Source organism: Pan troglodytes, chromosome 7 (genome assembly GCF_028858775.2).
Source record: "Pan troglodytes isolate AG18354 chromosome 7, NHGRI_mPanTro3-v2.0_pri, whole genome shotgun sequence".
Classification (NCBI taxonomy): domain Eukaryota; kingdom Metazoa; phylum Chordata; class Mammalia; order Primates; family Hominidae; genus Pan; species Pan troglodytes.
This window is the reverse complement of record NC_072405.2, coordinates 130602616-130629083: the sequence shown is the minus strand read 5'-3', so window position 1 is coordinate 130629083 and position 26468 is coordinate 130602616. Positions and strand designations below refer to the sequence as shown.

Sequence of the window (26468 nt, the reverse complement as noted above, 5' to 3'; positions counted from 1 at the left end):
TATTTTTATTTTTAGATATTTTCTACATGGAAGACCAAATGTCCCAGCACCATTACTGAATATCAATCATTTCTCTACTTGATCTGCAATGCCAATATCAAGTGCCATATATCAGATTTCCATATATGCTTCATTATAGTTTTTCCCCCAGTGTGTCAGAAACTATGGCTGGCTACCTAAGAGCCTTTTCTGACCCCCTTATCCCTTTCATCCCTAGATAAAGGCCAAAAAAGACAGATACTTGTTTTCTCAGCTTTTCTTTGCAACCAGGAATCATTGTGTTAAGCAGTTTTGGCCAATTTGATCAAGAAGCAACATGGGAAGCTAGAGCAAGCACAAGTCCTTGATGAAGTTGACTAGCAGCCTCATTTGCCTTCTTCAGACCATCTCCCTCAAAATCTTTTATTGAGCAAACAATAAATGTCCTATTGTCCTCATAGTTTACACTACTGTGTTAGCTAAATTTTCTGTTTCTCGCAGCCTAGTCTATCCCAGTTAATATACCCAGTCTGTCACAACTTTTTAATGTTGTTTTTGCATCTTAAATGATTTGTTTTCAACTGAAGATTTTATTCAAATATATATTCAAATATATCTTCAACTGAAGATTTTATTCAAATAATAATAATCAAGACTGTTTATCTCACAGATATTCATGTCAGAGGCACCATGTCTAAAAGCCAGGGACCACTTTATACTTCTAACTTACTTTCCACCTCATCCTTAACCCTTGTCACTGGGCATATGACAAGAATTCAGCAAATATTTGTGGATGAAAACACTGATTGTTTCAATAAGAGAGGGTTAGACTTCGAAAAGAGAATATGATTCTTCTATCCAGGCCTTCCTACAGATCCTTTAGTTTTATGGATACATCATACTACTGTGTAAATTCATGAATGAGAAAACAATTAAAGTATGTTCAATCATCAAACAGAATTTATTACATATTGCTCAGGATACTATTTCTTAGTTTATTATGCTTTATTTAGAATACAAAATGTCCTTATTTGAAATTTTTGAAATATCAATTTTCAATTGCTTTTTTCTCATTTTACATCTTTCTTCCCCCTCCAATTCAAAGCTCAACCCTTCCCTTTCACATCTCTGCTGCTTCTCCCCATTAGAAAGTTTGCTGTTTAGGTCACAAATAAATATTTTATCACTTGTTCCAGTATATTACAGATGAAAAAACTTGAAAACCCTCCTGCTATAAACATGTATTAATGCTGGCTAAAACACTACTGTAATTAAGAACTCTATTCTTAAGTACCAAGAAGAAAGAAACAATAAAAAACTATAGTATACATGTGAACTGAAACTGCCTTCAGGAAGGATGGGAAAGATGGCTGAGGCTTGCTGGAAAGTTTATGTTTTAGAGTTCACACAAGCAATAATAATAATCAAGACATCTAATTTGTGATGTTAAAAACAGTATTAAAATACTGGGTAGTAAGAGCACATAAATTATTAAGAAGATGATCTAAGTTGAAAGAATTCCAACTCATCATACTGGCAAAGAAGGATAGAAATAGTGATTATTTTAAACATTGTTAAACTAAGTATATCTGGTAAAAACTTCTGGGTTAACTATTAATAGAAAAGCTACAGAGTATACTTTCCAAACTAGTGGAGGAGAAAAAAGGAATACAAAAAAAGCAAAAATTAAAGACAAAAATAAATACAATCTCAAGCAAAAAATATATATGTAACACAAATAAAAAAGCAAAAATTAAGAAATTAAGAAAAACCAAGAAAGTAAAATTAAAGTTGTGGATGTAAATCAGAATAGGTCAGTTATTACAACCAACAGAATGGACTAGACTATGAAAGAAAGATTGTAAAACTGGATTAAAAGCAAAATCTTGGCATATGCTTGCTATTTAAAGAGAAATATCTAAAATATAAATATAAAGACACTGAAATGTCGCAAATAAAAAGTGAAGAAAATATATGTTACAAATTAATATTTGTTAAGATTTGCCCATATATTTGCTATTTCTTTGGTCATAATTTCTTCTGGTATCATTTTTCTTTATTTTAAATTACATCCTAGGCATATTCCTTAATGAGAGAATATTGGTGGTAAATTATTAGTTTTTGTTCATCTGAAATATTTTTATTGCTGACATCTGAAATGTTTTTAAAAGAGTTTTTGGCCAGGTGCGGTGGCTCACGCCTGTAATCCCAGCACTTTGGGAGGCCGAGGCGGGCAGATCACCTTAGGTTAGGAGTTTGAGACCAGCCTGACAAACATGGAGAAACCCCATCTCTACTAAAAATGCAAAAAATTAGCCTGGCATGGTGGCGCATGCCCGTAGTCCCAGCTACTCGGGAGGCTGAGGCAGGAGAATCGCTTGAACCTGGGAGACAGAGGTTGTGGTGAGCCGAGATTGCGCCATTGCACTCCAGCCCAGGCAACAAGAGCAAAACTCTGTCTCAAAAAAAAAAAAAAAAAGTTTTCACAGTTGTACAGAGATTGCTAATTGTCCTCATATTCATTTCCACTGCTTCTTTGTAATAATACAATCCCCTGAGTTTTAACTAAACATATAACCATCCAACTAGGGACTTGATTTCTTGGAATCCTATGTAAGTAGGTATGACTAAGTACTGGCTAATGGAATATGAGAGAAAGGGTGCTGCATATACCCTGGGTGTTGTTCTTAAATGAAAACCAAATGCTGTCCTCAACTATTTTCTCCCTTTCCAACTGGCTGGAATGAGAACATGCAAGTTAGACAAATTAGAAAATTAAAAAATTAGACAAAGAATCCAAAACACAATATTGAAACTGTATTAATATTAGACAAATCAGACTTGAAGTAAAAAGCATTACTGAAGTTAAATGGTTTCATTCACAATGATTCACATAACAAGCCAATAGGAAGACAACAGTTCTAATAATTTGAACATTTTAACATAATCTCAGGATATATAAAAAATTAAAATTAAGCAGGGTCAAGATGTTCTTTGAAACTAATGAGAACAAAGGTACAACATATCAGAATCTCTGGGATACAGCTAAGGCAGTGTTAAGAGAGAAATTCATAGCACTAAACACGCACATCAAAAAGTTAGAAGGATCTCAAATTAACAACCTACTATCACAACTGAGAGAATGAGAGAAGCAAGAGCAAACCAACCCCAAAACTAGCAGAAGACAAGAAATAACCAAGATCAGGGCTGAACTGAAGGAAATCAAGACATGAAAAAATATTCAAAAGACAACAAATCCAGTAGTTAGTTAGTTTTTTGAAAAAATTAATAAGATAGATAAGCCACCAGCTAGACTAATAAAGCAGAAAAGAAAGAAGATCCAAATAAATACAATTACAAATGACAAAGGGGATGTTACACTGACCCCACAGAAATAAAAGTAACCATTAGAAACTACTACAAATACCTCTATGCACACATACTAGAAAACCTAGAAGAGATGGATAAATTCCTGGACACATACACCCTCCCAAGACTAAACCAGAAAGAAATTGATTCCCTGAACAGACCAATAACAAGGTCTAAAATTGAATCCATAATAAATAGTCTAGCAACCAAAAAAAAAAGCCCAGGGCCAGATGGATTCACAGTCAAATTCTACAAGATGTACAAAGAAGAGCTGGTAACATTCCTTTTGAAACTATTCCAAAAAGTTGAGGAGGAATAACTCCTCCTCAACTCATTCTGTGAGGTCAGCATCATCCTGATAGCAAAACCTGGAGGAGACACAACAGCAGAAAAGTTCCAGCTAATATCCTTGATGAACATCAATTCAAAATTCTTCAACAAAATACTTGCAAACTGAATCCAGCAGCACATCAAAAAGCTAATCCACCACAGTCAAGTAGGCTTCATCCCTGGGATGCTAGGTTGGCTCAACATATGCAAATCAATAAATGTGATTCATCACAAACAGAACCAAAGACAAAAACCAAGTAATTATCTCAATAGATGCAAAGAAGGCTTTTGATAAAATTCAACATCCTTCATGTTAAAAACTCTCAATAAAATAGGTATTAAAGGAACATACCTTAAAATAATAAGAGCCATATATGACAAACCTGCAGCCAACATCATACTGAATGGGCAAAAGCTGGAAGCATTTCCTATTGAAAACCAGCACAAGACAAGGATGTTCTCTCTCACCACTCCTATTTAACATAGTATTGGAAGTCCTGGCCAGTGCAATCAGGCAAGAGAAAGAAATAAAGGCATCCAAATAGGAAGACAGGGAGTCAAACTATCCCTGTTTGCAGATGACATGATTCTATATGTAGAAAACCCCATCGTCTTAGCCCAAAAGCTCCTTCAGCTAATAAACAACTTTGGCAAAGTTTCAGGATGTAAAATCAATGCACAAAGATCACTAACATCCCTATACACCAACAGCAGCCAAGCTAAGAGCCAAACCAAGAATGCAATCCCATCCACAATTGCCACAAAAAGCATAAAATACCTAGGAATACAGCTAACTAGGAAGCTGAAAGATCTCTACAATGAGAATTATAACACTGCTCAAAGAAATCAGAGATGACATAAACAAATGGAAAAACATTTCATGCTCTTGGATAGGAAGTATCAATACTGTTAAAATGGCCATCCTCCCCAAAGCAATTTACAGTGTTACTGCTGCTCCTATCAAACTACCAATAACATTCTTTACAGAACTAGAAAAAAACTATTTTAAAATTCATGTGGAACCACAAAAGAGCCTGGATAGTCAAGGCAATCCTAAGCAAAAAGAACAAAGCTGGAGCATCATGTTATGCAACTTCAAACTATACTATAGGGCTATGGTAATCAAAATGGTATGGTACTGGTACAAAAACAGACACATAGACCAGGGGAATAGAATACAAAACCCAGAAAAAAGACCATATACCTATGACCATCTGATCTTCAGCAGAGCTGACAAAAACAAGCAATGGAGAAAGGATTCCCTATTCAATAATGGTACTGGGATAACTGGCTAGCCATATGCAGAAGATTGAAACTGGACCCCTTCCTTACACCATATACAAAGACTAACTCAAGATGGACTAAAGACTTAAATGTAAAATCCACAACTATAAAAACCCTGGAAGACAACCTAGGCAATACCATTCAGGACATAGGCACGAGCAAAGATTTCATGACAAAGAAGACATCAAAAGCAATCACAACAAAAGCAAAAATTTACAAATGGGCTCTAATTATACTAAGGTGCTTCTGCACAGCAAAAGTAACTATCAACAGAGTAAACAGACAACCTACAGAATGGAAGAAAATTTTTGCAAACTATGCATCTGACAAAGGTCTAACATCCAGCCTCTATTAGGAACTTACACAAATTTACAAGAAAAAACCCAAATGACCCCATTAAAAAGAGAGCAAAGGACATAAACAGACACTTTTCAAAAGAAGGACATAAACAGACACTTTTCAAAAGAAGACATACAAGTGGCCAAAAAGCATATGAAAAAAAGCTCAGTATAACTGATCATGAGAGAAATGAAAATCAAAACCACAATGAAATACCATCTCACAGCAGTCAGAATGCCTATTATTAAAACATAAAGAAATAACTGATGCTGGCAAGGTTACAGAGAAAAGGGAACACTTATACACTGTTAGTGGGAGTGTAAATTAGTTCAACCATTGTGAAAAGCAGTGTGGTGATTCCTCAAAGAGCTACAAACAGAACAACCATTCAACCCAGCAATCTTATTACTGCGTATATACCCAAAGGAATATAAACCATTCTATCATAAAGACATATACACACGAATGTTCACTGTAGCACTATTCACAATAGCAAACACATGGAATCAACCTAAATGCCCATCAGTGACAGATTGGATAAAGAAAATGTGGTACATATACATCATGGAATACCATGCAGCTATAAAAAAGATCAAGATTATGTCTTTTGTGGGAACATGGATGGAGCAGGAGGCCATTATCCTTAGGAAACTAACACAGAAACAGAAAACCAAATACCACATGATTTCACTTATAAGTGGGAGCTAAATGATAAGAACTCATGGACACAAGGAAGGGAACAACAGACACTGGGGCCTACCTGAGAGTGGAGGATGGAAGGAGAGAAAGGAGCAGAAAAATAGCTATTGAGTACTAGACTTGGTACTTGGGTGATGAAATAATCTGTACAACAAATCCTCGTGACATGAGTTCACCTATCTATGTAACAAACCTTCGCATGTACCCCTGAACCTAAAGTAAAAGTTTAAAAAAAGAGAGAAAGTGGACAAAGCAGATGTATGCAAATCTTACAGGTACAAGTAAAGGTCCTGGTTTGAAATATTCACACTGAAAATTAACCATAGTAGCTTTAAGGGAAGATTTTGAGTATAGACCAGTATGAGACATCGTATGACACAGTGGTGAGAAGCATCATCTCTAGGAGTCATGGAGACTTGGATTTGAAGCCCAGCCCAGCTCCTCCAAGCTGTGTTCTTTAATCAAGTTACTTAACATCTCTGTGTCTCACTGTATTCCTACAATTAAGTGAGTAATAGCCAGTTAGTACAGTAGACAACACATATTAGACACACAAGTGATAGCTAATAATATTATTAAAGAACATTTAAGGCTGAACTCAGCAAGACTTACTGGTGGGCCCGCTGGTCCCAGAGCCACTTCATTGGTTTCAGAACAGGAGCAGGAATGGGGAAGGTCTGGGCAAGACTCATCATCTCTCTGAAAAGAAACAAAAAAAGCACAACCATTAGCATGCCAGTTTATACAAATGGCTTTACTGGCTCAAAGAAAACAGTTTGATTTAAGATATTTTTAGACTTTCAAGTGCACATTAGAAAGGCAGAGAATATTCACTCCTGATTGCAAAATCTTTTCTGTAAAGAAAAATGAATGGGTATCTCCTAGTCACTGATAATCACTATTATCAATGGGTGTTGCTAAAACCAGCTTGGGAATCCAGGTAAGGAAAGACAATCAGAAGTGAGTGCAACAAAAAAAAATCTTGATTGCTATTTAATTCTGTTGGTTGGAGTGACAGTACTCTGTGAACTAAAGGTCTTGAAAACTTTTTTATGCTACAATAATTTTTCTGTTTCAAAGGATAAAGGAAAATTTGGAGCACTCAATCAAAACAACTATATCTGTACTAAAACAAACAAAGAAAAACAAAATAAAATCAATGTTTAAACTCTTCATCAATTCCCTATGACAATTTCCACAACTGCTCACATTCTGTGGTTGAAAGTAAGAAAAACATCACAGTGTAGATCTGAGGCTCTGGAATAGGAGAACATTTTTCTTCTCTCTTAGGGAATATTGTTGTCATGTGACATTACAAAATAGATTATTAATGGAAGGCTGAATATATCTGAATGAGTTACTGGAATGCAGAGGAAGACAGAGCACCTGCTAACAGCTATTGAACAATTTGTAAATATCCCATTTAGAGCAGCAGCCAAAATGAGCTCAGCACTGGGATAAGATACTATAGAACTTCATGGAGTTCATCAGTCCCTTTGGATAGAGAAAAACCTAGTTATTATTTAAGACTTTGGGGGAAAATAAAATTAGAGCCAAATAGAGCACAGATGACAGTTAAATTGCCAAATTGAAAATAATCTGAGTCTCTACAATATTCACAACAGAAACCCAAGAAACGTTAAGCAAATGGACTGTTACATGGTGTATATACTTTTCTCTAAATGTTGGACAACAGTAAAAGATTTCAGTTCAAACCCCCTATGAACACATCTGGCCTGAAATCTGGCTAGCTAGAGTGAAACATAAACTTAAGTATTCTGAAAGATCCCAAAATAAGGCTAAACAGGCCACCTGTAGCCAGAGACTCAGTGATAGTTTTGCCAGTGCTGCTGACTGTTACTGCACCGTGTCTTTTTACTGTGGAATTTACGCCTCTTAAATGAGACAAGTAAAAAGAAAAGGAATGAGAAGGGTCCTTCCTAGAAAAAGTGGTGATCACATCTTTGCTTGATACAACAGACGATTCTGAGTGTTTCTCCTGCCAATTTCCCATCTACCTTCCCTTTAGCATAACATCAAGGTGTCTCTAATTTAATTTCTTCCAGAGTTTACTAGAAACTTATTTTGGTGAAGAAATAACAAGTTGCTTCCTTCTCAGACTGCCATGAATTTGGTGCTTGCAATAGATGTGGTGAGGTGTTAAGTCTTATTTATATGGTTTGGCTTTTTGATACGGTAAGTCTTACTGATACAGTTTGGCTGTGTCCCCACCCAAATCTCATCTTGATATAGTTCCCATAATCCTCACGTGTCACAGGTAGGACCCAGTGGAGTAACTTTTTCAACTCAGTAACTTTTTCTTCAGTGCATAATGTAAGCCAGGTATGAATCACAGGGGCGGTTACCTCCATGCTGTCCTTGTGATAGTGAGCACATTCTCATGAGATCTGATGGATTTATAAGGGGCTTTCCCCCACCTTCACTCTGCACTTCTCCTTGCTGCCACCTTGTGAAGAAGGAAGTGTTTGCTTCCCCTTCCACCATGTTTGTAAGTTTCCTGAGGCCTCCACAGCCGTACAAAACTGTGAGTCAACTAAACCTTCCTTTATAAATTACCCAGTCTGGGGTATGTCTTTATTAGCAGCATGAGAACAGACTAATACGGTTATAAGGTCAAATCTCACAGACTTCATGAAGGGTTCCCCATGCTCTGGAGAATCCCAGCTTTAATTATTAAGACATGACTACTGCCCAACCATGACAGGGTTGTCCGTGCCAGCTTACTTGTCCTAGGATCCTAAGATATGAATCTGGTTTTTTGTATATATATATATATGGGTATACACACATCCGATCAGTAAGAAATTATGCTTATATAGGAATAAAATATAAATATCATTTTTTCTTCCAATTTATGTGTATTATATTTTATATGGGCTACTGAGTTGTTAGGACATAAATATTTACACCATCACTTGGTATAAATAACTTTTAAATGTTTAGTTTTCTAGTAGCATCACATATAGGTTATGTAGATTATGACTACAGTTCTAAAATTGTACACCAAGATGCCTGGGAGCACTATATTGAACTCACAGGGGTCCTGTGAATGTTTTAAAAATTTAAGAGAAGTACAGCAATATTCAGCACCCACTGGACTTCGTGTGAATGACAGGCTCAAGGTAGTCTGCAGTTTCAACATTAGATTTTGCAACACTTTTTTTGGATGATGCCCTAATTTACAAATATAGCTGCTATGATGAAAGGAAAGTACTATGAAAAAAGCAATGTAGAAAAAGAAGTGAGGATGGCAGTGGCCAATGTGATCCCAAGATATGAGAAACGCTGCAGGGCTCAGGTAAGCACACACATCCCAACAATAAGCAATTTTGGTCATTTAAGAATAAAATATAAATATCACTTTTTTCTTTCAATGTATGTGCATTGTTATTTTATATGGCTACTGAGTTGTTAGGACATAAATATTTAGTAAGATGTTTGGACCTATTATTTCATAAATGGAACTGCAAGGTGTTTCTTTTGGCTTAGGGGTGCAAGAAAAAACTTGAGACACTAAGGGCTTCATGAGCCATGGAATCTGGGAACATCTGGACTATGTGTAAATGGCACCCTCTGAGTTGGGCAGTTCACGCTGTATGTGATCCTAGGTCATACAGGAGAAATCTTGTTAATTTCAGACATGCCTCTTTATTAATCTCTTTCTAATTTTATCATCTCAACGAGTTGCCTATGATATGAATGTTGAGAAATAGCTTCTCATTTCCAGAAAATTAAATACAATTAAAAAAATCAATAGAAATGAAGGAAGAATTCTTACCAGGCCTGGAAGTTCACAGCATTTGTCTGTATTGGCCCATGATGTGGAGCAAACAATATCAAACATCTGTAACTGGAACTATGATTTAAAAAGAAAATTGTCATTCAATAAAATATATATAAATAAATTATCTTTATAATGATTTTATGTTATGTATTATATAACAGAATACCAATACATTAATAATACATTACAGTAAGTAAATTAAAAAGTAACTCCAACAATGTCAAACTAATTTTTTTCCTCAAACACATAGTGATCTAAGATTTTGTCTACAATTATTCATCCACCATCTAAACCCTCTTATTTATCAAAACTTCCCCTCTCGTTTCTACCTAAAGAGTAAGCTTAGCTCCTCTGTTAAACTCTTCCTTACAAAGCCCATCACAGCTGCTCCCGAATGACTCTGTAGTCACACAACACTCCATATGCCTCCTCTATAGCACACCTCCCACTACACAATTATTTACATTACCAAACTCATCTTTAGGTCACCTATCATAATATGTGGCATATAAAAAGCACTCAGGAAGGCTTCTTGAATTAATTATCACTTCATTCCTTTGTACATACACTCAGTAACTTTTTCTTCAGTGTATAATATAAGCCAGATACTATGTAGACTTTTAGGATACAAACATTTTTTTAAAAATCATAGTCCTGACCTAGAAGAACTTACAGGGAGTGAGAGGGGAGCACATAAATACGGTACACAATGTGGCAAATGTCATGACAGCTTCACATTCGGTGTTGTGAGAATGTAAGCTATTTGTATTCTTATTTAAGCCATTGATCATGCCACAAATATTTAGACAGGCTTGCTCCACTCATGTATGTTGGTGATAAGTCAATGTACATGTTGAAATATACAGAAACATACTTATAACATCATTAAGGGCTAACACTAGCTTAATGACCCAATCATTTTTACTATATTTCTTCCTACATTATTTTCAAATATTAACAGTGTGCTCTATTACTGATCTGGGAGAAGGATGAAATTGTTTTCATTTTAAATCTGTAATCTTGCTTTCAGCAAGTGGTGTTTTCAGCAAAGACTGGAAACTCTTGGTGCCTTCCTTATTTTCTCCCAAATAGTACTATCCATCCTTCGCCAAACATCTTCTAGAAAAATGATAATGCCCAAGTAGATAGCACTATTGAAACATGTTATTAAAAATGCATGCACTATCACAAAATAACTTGTTCTGACAGTAAGCAGAATGAAATCGGGCTTTCTGTCATTATACTCAAGTAATTATGCCTTATTGCAAACATTCATTCCAACTGATCAATAAACCCCTGAATTTTGAAAGCAAATCCATAAGTCAAAGCATCTTATTTTCATGATCCCATATACACCTATTGAGCTGTTTGCAGAAATACGTGCATGGCTCACTGCTTTTTTTTTCCAGGTGGTTTAAGGTTCCCCTCCACCATCCAAGAGTATGATAACTGAGACTGTCCAGGGCAAACAAACAAAAAAAAATTATGTCCAATAAAAAATTAAGTTTTTATTAGGTTGGTGCAAAAGTAATGTCAAAAACTGCAATTACTTTTGCACCACCTAATAAAACTAAAACATTTGGAAAAATACATTATAGCTTATTTTTATAAACAATTACAACAACACTAACAACAAATATTTCAAAGATCATAGGGATTCTGAGAGTATGGAGCTAGACTGCCTGGGTGTCATCTCCAACTCTTCCACTGACAGACTGAGTTACTTTGAACAAATTATTTAATGTCTTGGAATCTTAGTTTTCTCATCTGTAAAGTGAGCATAATAATAGTACCTATTCATGTGGTTGTGAGGATTAAATGAGTTAGTATACAGGAAATATTTAGAACAGTACCTGGAACACAGTTGCTATAAATAATAAATATTAGCTTTCTCATAATTGATTTGTTTAAGGAGAAGGTGTACATACAATACAAAGGCCAAAAAAGTAGAATCAAAATGACAGTGACAGTATTGAGGACAGAAATAGAATAGTAGTTTGTTTCCACAGTAATAATATCTATGAAATGTTTTGATTCAGAAAAATCTTAGTAAATAACAACAACAATAGCAACAAACATTTGCAGAAATGAATGCCAGGCACTATCCTAAGCACTTTGCATATATCTTTACATCTTCAGATTGCCGCTATGGGGTATGATCATAGCAAAGTCCATTCTGTGGAATAGAACCGGGGAAGAAAAAGTTTAAATAATGTAACCACATGTTGAAGGCTTAGTTCTGTTTGAGATTTAAATGGCATGCCCCATTTTCTTGTGGTTTATTTTCCAGTAAACTGATCTTTGATCTAACGTTTAAAATGCAGATAGCCCAATGAAATCTTACAATGCCATTTTGTCTTGGGACATTTATTAAATAGGTCCCATTATGACAGCATTGGATAGATTCAGCTAAGTCTACAAATCATTTATCCATTAAGAAATTTTCCATTTCTGAGTAGAGCCCTCAGAGCAAAAACATTTTCATGAATGGAAAGACTTACTTAAAGCAAAGGCCTTTCACAAGCCCCAGTATACATCAGGATTTCTTGAAGTTTTTCAAATAAACATCTACCACCTAACCACCTATAACAGTCTAATGTCTACATTTACAAACCTTTCACTGGACTTCTGCCTTATGAAATTATTGGGACTCTTAGGAGCTCAATTTATTTATTCCAGGGGTTGAATGCTTACTAAGTGCTGAATGAAGCCAATATTATAATTTCAGGAATGTTACGTGGGCTGACTTTTCTTTTGCAAGTTAGATGATGTCAGCAGCTTTTTCTTTGAGTACAACAAATTTATTCATAATTGTTTGCACTTGTAATAGTTTAGATTCCTCAGCCTTTATTTAGGGACTTTTTTTTTCCAAGGCACATTTCAGGGGGTTGATTAAAAGAGAAAAAAAGCCTTTGGCTTTTATTCCAAAAGCAATGACATACATATTTGTGCAAATTATACAGGAGACAGTACAAAGTGGTATGTCAAAAGATCTCATATTAGAGTACCTTAAAATGCAAGATAGTGTGGCTCAAAATAAATAATACTTTAGAGAACTAATGCAAGAAGCAGCCCTTTTTTACTTTTGTAACATTTTTGTAACTCACTGAAAATTATAAAAGATACATCTTTGCAAAAAAAAAAAAAAAGAGGAAGAGACACAAAACCTCCCACTTTCACTTTTCATAATCTCTTTCAAGGGAATACTTAGCCAATTACAAATGCTCATTTTTCATTGTTAGACATTTTTGTCTGGTATAGCACAAAAGGCAAGTCACTTGGGGTCAAATGTTAGCAGGAAAATAAGATTAAAATATTTCTTAGCAGTTGAGTCATTTTGATCTGTGAATGGGAATTAAAATGTACCTCTGGCTCCATTTTCCACTCAGTGCCAAATTTTATTTTCTGATTTTTTTTCTAACATGTTTTAACTAAATTTATAATTTGAAGTAAAGCTGTACCCAAATTTATATAAATATCTAGAGAGCTTTACACTGCACGAGAATACTGGTGAAAGAGTACAGAGGAACTAAACCATTTTCTGTTTGTAATTTGATGTCTAACCTTTATTGACGCCATCACAAAACTAAGATTGTGCATTTACCACTTGTCAACTATTGAACTGATTGTTTTTAACTTGTTTTCAATCAATTTATTGAATTTAAGGGAAACCACGAAGGCACTGATTAAATTAGAAAATAAAATTCATAGCTATTGTACTTGTTGGTATTAATTAGAATTTTAAGGTATAGACACACTTGGGGGGTAGTTTTGATTACTTTGCTCTCAAGGTTGTAATTCAAATAATGGTAAATCTTTGAACCTGTCAATGAACAGATAGGACATATAGTCTCTAGTACAAACCAAACTTCCTTCTCTGCCTTTATTCTATAATTATCAGAGTCTGTCCTAATGGAAGAAGCACTGGAATGAAAGGCAGATGATCTTATAGAAGTTGGATACAGTCTCTTATTTCACTACTCTCACTTTTTGAAAGGGGACCTGACCCTAGCTTCTTAAAGTCTCAGTTTCTCTATCTACAGAGTAGGGAAGATGCAAGTACCTCTTTCAAGGATTATTACAGGATTAAATGAAATAATCCCAGGAAAATACACACTGCCTAGCTCCTAGCAGAGATGTAATAACTATTAGCTATCGTTATAATTTTAAAAGCTTAAAATAGATAATTCACATGAAAATATACTATATTTTTTAGCAATTTAACAACACTTATTTTCAAACAAGTGTTTGTAGAATCATCAACTAGTCTACTATTGATTTATATATAAAAGCTGTAACTCAGTGGCTAAAATGATAGGCAACTCCATAGCATAACTCATATGTCTCTGTTATTTGAACAGCAGGGAGCTAAATATATGCCAGTTAGATAATTACCTAAGTATTAGATTTGCAAAGGTAGAAGAAAGGCACTAAGAAATATGATCGTATGCCAGAAGCTCAAAACTTTTCTAGAATCATTTCATTAGGTACCAGAAAATGCAGGAGAAACTTTTTAGGAGAAAAAAGTTTGGAAAGGAGAAGCACAGTTGTTAAGTTTCATTCCACACGTATTTAGACAGCTAAGTTAAGCCTGCTTGTTAAGTTAGCCCCAGTAGAGACTGTTACTGCCTATACAATCTTGCATTGCTGAACACCAGTTGATTTTATTAAGAACGTAATTTCTATCGAGTAGTTACTGTATCCTTAAATGCATTAATCTATCTTCCACTCAATTATGGTTTAAAAAGAATACATTTTCTTTAAAGACTAAATGTTTAGACTTCCACCATCTGGCATTTATTGAATAATTGTTGGATTTGGCAGGGAATGGAGACCTATAGGTTACTAATCTCTCTTATATAATAATTACTCCTCCTAGAATAATCCAGAATTTGCACAACATACATTCCCTTTTGCTGGATATTAGAGTACAAATGTATATCAAGGTTAGATTGGCAGTCTGTGATTTCTAAATTTAAAATTGAAAACTGAGACTTCTCTTACCTTGTACTGAAATGATTAAGTAATATCCCTCAAAAAGCAAGTCTGAGTTTCCAATCACATTCTTGAGATCTAACTTAATACATTCATTTCAACATAATCAAATTCTTCAGTAAGTGGGCAGACTGAAAATCTAGTTAGTAATCCTTTGTAGACTTCTAGATTCAACAAATGCTATGATTTTTTTCCTACTAGCCTTACAAAGAACTCTTTAATTATTGACTTCTATAATTCTCCTTTGTCTACTACTAGTTGGAAATAACCACAGAGAGTGCTCTGTTTAATTCCATTTCTCTCATGGCCAAAAGTAAAGATTGATCACCAGCAGGCCTGAAACCTGAGGCATTTTTACTTTCAGAAAGAAATTAGTTGATATTTAGTTGGTCATATCTTTGGAGCATAATTATTACATACAGTATACATTAAAATACAGTTGTAAAACTATCATTGTGAAATATATTATAATTATAAAATAATTAGGAGAGGGTACAATATATATTATGGGACTATTGTCAACATCACACATGGAATATATGCAAAACAAAATTTTAAGAAAAGATATAATACAATTTGAACAGACAACATTCTATTTAATTTCTATCAAATGTTTCTTGAGAACTTACTCTGTTCATCAGTATTGAGTAGACACTGTGATGTAGGGTGGTTTTAAACAAAGACAATGACACGGTTTCTATTTTGAGGCATTTATAATCTGGTTAGAGGAGTGAAATGTAGATATATGAAAGAGAAACAAAATAGTATGTGACTATCAATAATCAAGTGCTAGAAGTCTAGAAAAGGTGGGATAGAGGATGGAGAATGTGTTATTGACTTTCTTCAATAATAATAGTTGCTCTTCAGTGAACGCCTACTAACTTTCAGGAATTTTATATTCGTTATTTCTAAAATTAAGAAAATATTAATAATAGTATTATGTGATCTGGGCCCAGAATCTCATATACCTAGAATGGTTTCCCTTTCTTTGTGTTTTTTTTTTTTTTTTTTTTTTTGAGATGGAGTCTTTCTCTGTCACCCAGGCTAAAGTGCAGTGGCGCGATCTTGGTTCACTGCAACATCCGCCTCCCGGGGTCAAGCAATTCTCCTGCCTCAGCCTCCCGAGTAGGTGGGCTACAGGTGCGTGCTACCACATCCGGCTAATTTTCTGTATTTTTAGTAGAGACGGAGTTTCACCATGTTAGACAGGACGGTCTTGATCTCCTGACCTCGTGATCCACCCACCTCGGCCTCCCAAAGTGCTGAAATTACAGGCGTGAGGCACCGCACCCGGCCTGGATTCTCTTTCTTAAATTAGAGTCTATTCATTCATCATCCAAGTATCCATCTATATATCCATTTATCCATACAAGATATCCTTAGTTTGATAATTCTGTGTTTTTATAAATTCCTTCATGTACTATCATAGGAGTATCCTCCATTAAGCAGAAGATGGTGTGTTTTTTAATTATCATGAAATGCCACACATTAGGAGGAGACAAGTTTTTGAAATCATGTAAACATTCCCAAAAGTCTCTTACTGTAACTGAGAACGAGAGCCTTCCATAGCTTTTATATTCTCTTTCTAAACATCTAATCCATAATTCTCCAAAGCAAAGTAGAAACAAAGCAACTTTTAAAGATACTTCAACTGTAAGTGTTAAACTACTTAGCATCATCTACCTATCAAGGTCTGAAAGCATCAATGTCCCCCTATACATAAGGGGACACATTGCTACCATTCACTTCTATTGTTACCACAAAAATAAATGCCGCAAAATAGCAAAGTGCCCCAAAGTAAATCACTCTCCCACTCGGACTATTTCCTGTGTACTAAGTGAATGGTAGTGGAATTAGAACCATGGGTCTGTTTTATTTATTTGACATAGCATAGGATTTCATTTTTACAAGGTGATCTTCAGCTTTAAAAGTCTTTGAGAACTACCAGCTCTTGTATAACTGGCTAATTCTACAGATCTATGAAAGTGGGAGACAATAGTAATTCATAATTATCTTGATTGTTCTATTACATAAGAGAAGTGTAGATTAGAACAGTTGGGATTGTTTACAAGAATAAAATGCCTCACTATAGAATGACTCAAATTAAAGAATGCTGCTAATTAGCTGTGAATACACAATATTAACACAAAAAACTGTGCGCACTATTCTTTTTTTGTGGGTAATGAGTGATGGCAATGTGATTTCTTTGCCAACTGGAAGTCTCTCAGATTTAAATTCCATGTTGTAAGGTAAAAAATATATTATCTTAGAATGGTATGTTACTCAATAATCACAATAATTAAAGGGTAAACTTTACATTAGTGATAGCAAAACCTAGTTTTAAAATGCCCAAATCTAACCCAAATAAGAGGCTTATGTCAATTTCCTGTGTATAATAGTCACTAATTTTGTGTGGATTTGTATTTGCTTATATAAATGAGGTTCATTTGCAGTTGTAATTCTTTTCTAAAAACCATTTATGCCCCAAACCACGTGATGAATATTTTACTATTTAAATTTTAAAATGCATTTAGAAAATAAACTAGCCTAATTCCTAATGCATATTCCATATAATACAGTGGAAGCATACTACCACAAGGTTTGAATGTACATGTCTTAATTCATTTAAAGAGGCCATTATTTATTTATCCATCCATCTATCCATCCATCCATCCATCCATCCATTCATTCATCCATCCATTTATCCATTCATCTTTTTGTTAAACCTTTCCCCTGGAAAATAGCTAATGTACTTTAAAATAATTTCTCTCCCTTAACAATAACACAGCTTCATGGGTTTATTCACTTACCGGTGCAGAGTTTCCACCTGGTCCTCTTGATTGAACCATTTTCCCTAGCACTTCTACACCATCTGACGTGATATTAGCTGATGCGTTCGTTGCCTTCTCACCCACTTGCTTGCAGTCAATAACCACTTTGACCAAAGTCTCACTGACAACAATGTGTAGCTAGGTAAAAGTAAGATGTTTTATGAGGTAAGAAACAGAAGGAAATATCAACCAAATTTGTATAATTGTATGATTCATCATTACAAAGTATGAAAGAGAAGAGAAAGAATTCTGTCACCATGTATTTTGCCAAAAGAGAAAATTTCTACTTTTATCATCTCCATGATTTTCCCACATTCAAGTACCATCTCTATTTTTATCTATTTAACACTTCTTTCTAAAACGGCTTTGAAAGGATTCACTTTTTAAAGTCCGGCCTAACTCGAGAGCAATCGCATCTTTGAAATCACAGGACTGCTGTACTAGCCATGCCTTTTCTGAATGCACATTAAAATTAACACAAAAATATTAAAATTAAAAATTTTTGTTGATATATCACCAACAATCATCCAAAGCACCACGAGTGGTTGGCAAACCACACTTCAAAAATATTTATTTAATTTAGGATGAGGAAAGGGGATCTAGAATCTGAGGGGGAAGAAGGAATGCTTTCTGGTGAACCCAGGTTCAAATAAAATAAAGCTGTTTAGCTTAGTGTATGGTACATTTTTCTCAAACTAGAATCTCAAGAATCTGGAGGTCCGTGATATTTTCAGGAGTTGACACATTCTTTGTAAGGACTCGTAAAATCTGTCTTATTTAGGTGATAGTCAAAGTTAGGTATATTCTAGATGAACTGGATAACTACTCTATGTCCAAGTTCTGCCATAAAATTTCAGTGCTTATATATGCATTGTAACTTACAATGGCATTAGCCTCACGAGTACTACAGTACTTGTTTTTGGCAGACTGATGAGCTAAAAGAGTCAAATTAATAGGTAATGATTCCACCCTAAGTAAAAGCCAAAAGAAGTTACAAATCTGTTTAAGATAAGGTATTACGGTAGTTCAAAGAAAAACCATGTTGGTCAATACAATCAAGGTTATGGGGTGAAATTAATAGGCAAATAACGGTTTTGCCCTAAGTAAAAGCCAAAAGAAGTTACAAATCTGTTTAAGGTAAGGTATCATGGTAGTTCAAAGAAAAACAATCTTGGGCAATACAATCAAAGTTATGGGAGTTATAGTAGCTAGCAGTGTATTCACATTGTAAGTACAGGTTGAATGTCAATGAAATAATGTCCTCTTTCACATTAAGATAGTGTTACTTTTAATTTTACTGGTTTTGTTCAACTTCATTTTTGTTTCATTGTTGCATACGAGCTGAAAGCACATGGACTTATACCAATTGTTATTTCATGTTTTATTTGAGTTAGATCATGATACAAATAATGTAAGTCAACAGTGGGACTCTTGAGAATCCTTTTCCTTCAAAAAGGAATTAACTATTGCCCAAGTATGGAAACATTGATGGAATAAACCCCACCACATTCCTTGCTTCTTATTAACATCTCTGTTGCAATCATTTACTAGAGTATAATTCAACTCTTACGTGTTTTTGAGCCTTAGAACACTTTCCATTATTATAGATTATAGAAATTTTCATACTGGGTGCTAGAAAACTTAGCTTCTAGTACCCCTGCCTTAAGAATTGTTAACTTGCTCTCTCCTCTCTCCTCTCTCCTCTCCCCTCTTTCCACGGTCTCCCTCTGATGCCGAGCCGAAGCTGGACGGTACTGCTGCCATCTCAGCTCACTGCAACCTCCCTGCCTGATTCTCCTGCCTCAGCCTGCTGAGTGCCTGCGATTGCAGGCGCGCGCCGCCACGCCTGACTGGTTTTCGTATTTTTTTGGTGGAGACGGGGTTTCGATGCGTCGGCCGGGCTGGTCTCCAGCTCCTAACCGTGAGTGATCTGCCAGCCTCGGCCTCCCGAGGTGCCGGGATTGCAGACGGAGTCTCGTTAACTCAGTGCTCAATGGCGCCCAGGCTGGAGTGCAGTGGCGTGAACTCGGCTCGCTACAACCACCTCCCAGCCTCCTGCCTTGGCCTCCCTAAGTGCCGAGATTGCAGCCTCTGCCTGGCAGCCACCCCGTCTGGGAAGTGAGGAGCGTCTCCGCCTGACCGCCCATCGTCTGGGATGTGAGGAGCCCCTCTGCCTGGCTGCCCAGTCTGGAAAGTGAGGAGCGTCTCTGCCCGGCCGCCATCCCATCTAGGAAGTGAGGAGCACCTCTTCCCGGCCGCCATCACATCTGGGAAGTGAGGAGCGTCTCTGCCCGGCCGCCCATCGTCTGAGATGTGGGGAGCACCTCTGCCCTGCCGCCCCGTCCGGGATGTGAGGAGCGTCTCTGCCCGGCCGCCCCGTCTGAGAAGTGAGGAGACCCTCTGCCTGGCAACCGCCCCGTCTGAGAAGTGAGGAGCCCCTCCGCCCGGCAGCCACCCCGTCTGAGAAGTGAGGAGCGTCCTCCCTCCTCGTCCGGGAGGGAGGTGGGGGGGTCAGCCCCCCGCCCGGCCAGCCGCCCTGTCCGGGAGGTGAGGGGCGCCTCTGCCCGGCCGCCCCTACCGGGAAGTGAGGAGCCCCTCTGCCCGGCCAGCCGCTCCGTCCGGGAGGGAGGTGGGGGGGTCAGCCCCCCGCCCGGCCAGCCGCCCTGTCTGGGAGGTGAGGGGCGCCTCTGCCCGGCCACCCCTACCGGGAAGTGAGGAGCCCCTCTGCCCGGCCAGCCGCCCCGTCCGGGAGGGAGGTGGGGGGGTCAGCCCCCCGCCTGGCCAGCCGCCCCATCCGGGAGGTGAGGGGTGCCTCTGCCCGGCCGCCCCTACTGGGAAGTGAGGAGCCCCTCTGCCCGGCCAGCCGCCCCGTCCGGGAGGGAGGTGGGGGGGTCAGCCCCCCACCCGGCCAGCCGCCCCGTCCGGGAAGGAGGTGGGGGGGTCAGCCCCCTGCCCGGCCAGCCGCCCCGTCTGGGAGGGAGGTGAGGGGGTCAGCCCCCCACCCGGCCAGCCGCCCCATCCGGGAGGGAGGTGAGGGGGTCAGCCCCCCGCCCGGCCAGCCGCCCCATCCGGGAGGGAGGTGGGGGGGTCAGCCCCCCGCCTGGCCAGCCGCCCCGTCCGGGAGGGAGGTGGGGGTATCAGCCCCCCGCCCGGCCAGCCGCCCTGTCCGGGAGGTGAGGGGCGCCTCTGCCCGGCCACCCCTACCAGGAAGTGAGGAGCCCCTCTGCCCGGCCAGCCGCCCCGTCCGGGAGGGAAGTGGGGGGGTCAGCCCCCCGCCGGGCCAGCCGCCCCGTCGGGGAAGTGAGGGGCGCCTCTGCCCGGCCGCCCCTACTGGGAAGTGAGGAGCCCCTCTGCCCGGCCCGCCGCCCTGTCTGGGAGGGAGGTGGGGGGTCAGCCCCCCGCCCGGCCAGCCGCCCCGTCCGGGAGGGAGGTGGGGGGGGTCAGCCCCCCGCCCGGCCAGCCGCCCCGTCCGGGAGGTGAGGGGCGCTTCTGCCCGGCCGCCCCTACTGGGAAGTGAGGAGCTCCTCTGCCCGGCCACCACCCCATCTGGGAGGTGTACTCAACAGCTCATTGAGAACGGGCCATGAAGACAATGGCGGTTTTGTGGAATAGAAAGGGGGGAAAGGTGGGGAAAAGATTGAGAAATCGGATGGTTGCCGTGTCTGTGTAGAAAGAGGTAGACATGGGAGACTTTTCATTTTGTTCTGTACTAAGAAAAATTCTGCCTTGGGATCCTGTTGATCTGTGACCTTACCCCCAACCCTGTGCTCTCTGAAACATGTGCTGTATCCACTCAGGGTTGAATGGATTAAGGGCGGTGCAAGATGTGCTTTGTTAAACAGATGCTTGAAGGCAGCATGTTCGTTAAGAGTCATCACCACTCCCTAATCTCAAATACCCAGGGACACAAACACTGCGGAAGGCCGCAGGGTCCTCTGCCTAGGAAAACCAGAGAACTTTGTTTACTTGTTTATCTGCTGACCTTCCCTCCACTATTGTCCTGTGACCCTGCCAAATCCCCCTCGGCGAGAAACACCCAAGAATGATCAATAAAAATAAAAAAAAAATAAAAAAAAAAAAAAAAAAAAAAAAAGAATTGTTAACTTGTGGGGAGTTATTCACATGCTTAATTTTTTTTTTTTTTTTTTTTTTGCTTTACAAAAGGAGATATTGAAAATTTTTCAAAGATATTTTGCTTCTTTGGTTGCACTTAAGTGCCCATTTATATAATTAAAACTTTTTGAAAGAGACCTTGGGCCCACACTTCATAGCCAAAGTGTAAAAAATAAAACTAACTGAAAATCAATGAGAAATTAAGGTAAAGTATTTATTCATTTATAAGTCTATGAACAAATAGAATTCGACTTCTACAAATTGAATTTGCATTGAGATATTCTATTAATAGGTCTATTATAAAGTATTTTGTCACATGAGAAGCCTTTTTTGAATTTTTTTCCTTGTTTGGCTTTTTGGCTTTATTAACACTTAAAGTAGAGGGAAGTCTTCCTTCATATAACTTTTAAAAATTTGAAGGTTTATAAATTTTAAATCGATTTTTAATGAACCTCACTTCTTGAGTTCTTCTGGTAAGGAAATAAAGCTTAACCTTCACCTAAGACTTACAAAGGATTCTTTGGAATGAGAATTACAAGTTCATGCCTAAACCATGGGCTAAAATGACAATGTTTCTTTTAACACTCATGAAATCTCAAATGCTTTTCATCTCCCAAACAATTTTATTTTTTACTATTTTGCAATACACTCTCCATAACCAAGAAAATAAACATGCCAAGAGGAATTTGGTGAGTAAACAATGTTAAGTCCTAAGAGCTGCTAATGGGACCACTTTGAGCCATGAACTAATAAATCTCCACTGTATCTCATGTGCTTTTCAGATACCTTTTCTTCTGGTAGTACAGTCCTATTAAACAGGAAAAAAAGCAAGATTTTTTTTTTTTTTTTTTAGCAACGGTTCTTATGCAATTATGTGGTATGCAATTACGATATTCAAAACCACAGAAAGTAGCAAAGTTGCATAAATTAGATTGATTTGACCGCATTCTGGGCCATGAGACAGGAGCCAAGAAAATTGCTATGCAGCATCCCTTCTCTCACTTTAAAAGGGCAGTAAGGGCCTGGTTAGGAAGCAAAGCATTTTTCTACACCACCTAGTAAATGTTCTGCTCATCCTGCAGTGTAGGTGCTGCACTGCTTAACACTACAGATCAGTGGGATTATTCAAATACAAAGGAAGCAGTAGATGTTGGTAGATGTCCACCCCAATGATCACCACAGGTAAGTGTTTCTGAGAAGCAAATGTTAAGGAACATAGTCATATACCACAAGTGCTGAGTTATTAAAATAATGACAAGTGGCCAGGCGCGGTGGCTCACACCTGTAATCCCAGCACTTTGGGATGCCGAGGCAGGTGGGTCACGAGGTCAGGAGATCGAGACCATCCTGGCTAATATGGTGAAATCCCGGCCCCACTAAAAATACAAAAAATTAGCCAGGCATGGTGGCAGATGCCTGTAATCCCAGCTCCTCGGGAGGCTGAGGCAGGAGAATGGCGTGAACCCGGGAGGCAGAGCTTGCAGTGAGCCAAGATCGCACCACTGCACTCCAGCCTGGGCAACAGAGCAAGACTCCATCTCAAAATAAATAAATAAATAAATTAATTAATTAAATTAAATAATGACAAGTAAACTTAGGTTTTATAAAATTTTTCCGCAGGGTAACTGTTATGATGACAGTGATGGATTGCACTTGTATATATGTAAAAGTATTGGTGCAATCAGTTATCCCTATCTGCACATTTTAAGATGATTCAGCTGATTGTGCTTTCTTCTGCACTCATAGATAGCTAGTTGTACCAGCTAGACCAGCAATCTTTTCTACATCGCACCTAATGTAGCAAATGAGCAACTGTCCACTTGGTAATGCCATATCCTTAACTACATTTTTCCTCAAAGAGGAAAGTGGCCCCCTTATTTTCGGGAGTGCCTGCCAAAAAAAAAAAATGCACATTTCAGGGTCCTCTCTCAGAACTACCAAATCAGAATCTGTTAACAAGCACAGGTATTGTTAACAAGCACAAAGGAAATTCTCACTCCAGCTGAAATTTGAGATCCAAATCCCTATGGAATTGTTTTTAAATGGCTTTGTTCAATAGCAAATAGAATAAATAATATATGCATACAAAGCATTACTAACCTTGTGAAAGCTTCCATAAAAAATTTTCCTAATTTCAGGTCCTTCGAAAGTAACAGTTTGAAAATCCCCACTCTGGTCATAGTTGAAATATGTTAGAGTTTTCCCACCATCTATTGAAAGAAAAATAAAAATATTTTAGAAATAATTAAAGTAGGTGAATTTTGTTTTCTAAAATTCAACTCAAAACAAAACAATGCATCGATTGTTTTGAACCTGTATTTAGAATGATGTGATGAGTAAGGAAGTGATCTACAGTCCCCAGGTTGCCGCAGACTTTTAGTTGGTTACATGAACTGATTAAGCCACTTGGTGGTGACAGTGAGGCAAAGACTCCTACACATACTCTTACCTCTGTACTTCCTTGCCCAGACTCTCATTCCCATCACTCTCCTGGGAGAAACTGTCCAAAGCTGGAAGTAGAGGCAGACACAGCTGCTTTAAGTTTATCAAATCTTAAAGAATAGAAACCAGGCCCTTTGTCTCTTTTTTTTTTTTTTTTTTTTTTTTTTTTTGAGATGGAGTCTCGCTCTGTCACCCAGGCTGGAGTGCAGTGGCATGATCTTGGCTCACTGCAAGCTCCACCTCCTGGGTTCACACCATTCTCCTGCCTCAGCCTCCCAAGTAGCTGGGACTACAGGTGCCCGCCACCACGCCCAGCTAATTTTTTGTATTTTTAGTAGAGACGGCTTGGTCTCGATCTCCTGACCTCATGTTCAGGATGGTCTCGATCTCCTGACCTCATGATCTGCCCACCTCAGCATCCCAAAGTGCTGGGATTACAGGCGTAAGCCACCGTGCCTGGCCGGCCCTTTGTCTTTTTAACCCACTGCAGCAACCAACTTTCCTAGGATTTGCAAATTACACCACCCAAGATATTTCATTTATTATGAACAAACAAGCAAAAATTTTTCTAATCTTAAATTATTCCTATTACAAGGAATATTTTATTATTTAAAAGATACTATGAATTAGAAAGAGAAAAGATTCTCACTCCAGCTGAAATTTGAGATCCAAAGCCCTATGGAATTTTTTTTAAATGCCTTTGTTCAATAGCAAATAGAATAAAGAATATATGCATACAAAGCATTACTAACCTTGTGAGAGAATAATTCATATTATTCATTTATCTAATCTTTTTTCTTTCTAATTCATTCCTATGCTACAAATTAATACCTCTGTTTTCAAAAGGAGCAAGCTAGTCTTAATCATTTTAAGAAAATTCTTCATTTTCAAGTCCCAGGTATATATGAAGTTAGTAACGTATACCCTTTCAATCTACAGCTTTTCCTTAGTTTTAATATCAATGCAAAATGCTTCCACAATATCATATTTAGTTGTTGATTAGTTTCCATGTACTGAAAAATCCTTTTACAAATACTAGTCGGAAATAAGCTTAATACTTTCCTTATCCGAATGTGTGACTTAGCACCTAGTAATAGCCTCCAAATTTTGGTTCCTAGGTTCACTGGAATCCTAAACTAAAACTAGATATAGAAAACTCAGTGATATTAACCAAAAAGTTGATCTGCTTAAGTGATCATCATGTACAACATCCAAGAGCATGAGGTTGATGGTACAACATCCAAGAGCACAAGGTTAAGAAGCTTCCTTCATTGGTTCTTCCTCATGTTTCCAACCTCCAAACATTGGCATTTCCCAGCCTCCAGACCTATTCTCTGCTCTTTCTAGACTCATTTTCTAGATGATCCCACCCAGTCTCATGGCTTGTATAGCAAAGACACACAACTTTCAAATGTACATCTCCATCCCAGAATTCTTTCTAAATATGTTGCTGTCAATCTGACATCCATTCTGGGATATCAAATATGCATCTTACTTTTATCATGTCTATGTCCAAAAAATGAACTGTGGTCCCACCCCTCCCATTGACCCTCCAAGGGCCTTGCTCTGTCTGTAGTTTTCCCTCTCCCAGTAAAAATTGTTTTTCTCTCTTCTCCTTCCTCACTACTGCATCCCAGGCTTAGTGTTGGCACAAAATAGGAATTCAAGAAATATTTGTTGAAAGAATAAGAGAATAAATGGATAAATCAACTGCTATATAATTCATTGTTTAGTATTTACACATCACATAAGATTAGTGAGTTACTCTGTAATATACACAAACAGGCAAAATGGCATGCCACATACATTACTCATACATGTATATGCGAATGTGATCTCAATAAATATACTTACTGTCTAAAATAACCCCAACCAATGGGTCAGAATTTTTATTTAAAATCTCCCAAAGAGCAAATGGCTCCTGTGGAGTGTCAGGAAGAATCCGGAATAGAAAACTGATTGTGTAGTCGGAGGGCAATCCTTCTGGGTGCAAGTACCTGAACATAGAAAGAAAACCATGTTTCATTGTATCCTTCCTCAAAAAAGTTACTCCTTTGATTATAAAGCAAATACATTTTCATTACACAAGATTTGGAAAAACAGAAAAGACCACCATTAACAGCAACTAGATCACTGTTGATCTAATTTAGTAAAGAATGTGTGCATTTGTCCAATTTATATCATTTTGTCCCTTTCTTAGCACCATTTAATAGTCATTTTCCATTTCCTTAAATATTTTTAAGAGCATGATATTTCATGGCTGTACAGTCTTCTCTTGCTTG

General features: G+C 38.0%; 1 protein-coding gene across 6 annotated transcripts in view; it reads right to left on the bottom strand.

The window, feature by feature from the left end:
- COL14A1 (collagen type XIV alpha 1 chain) overlaps positions 1-26468 on the bottom strand; it is a 245293-nt gene that overhangs the window by 60983 nt on the left and 157842 nt on the right. For all 6 annotated transcript variants that reach the window (XM_016959807.4, XM_054656977.2, XM_016959810.4 and 3 more), the window contains 5 exons: positions 26041-26183; positions 23845-23954; positions 17611-17769; positions 9800-9877; positions 6613-6699 (listed from right to left, as the gene is read on the bottom strand). In XM_016959807.4, the coding sequence (XP_016815296.2) occupies positions 6613-6699; positions 9800-9877; positions 17611-17769; positions 23845-23954; positions 26041-26183 (577 nt within the window). The remainder of the gene's footprint in view (positions 1-6612; positions 6700-9799; positions 9878-17610; positions 17770-23844; positions 23955-26040; positions 26184-26468) is intronic.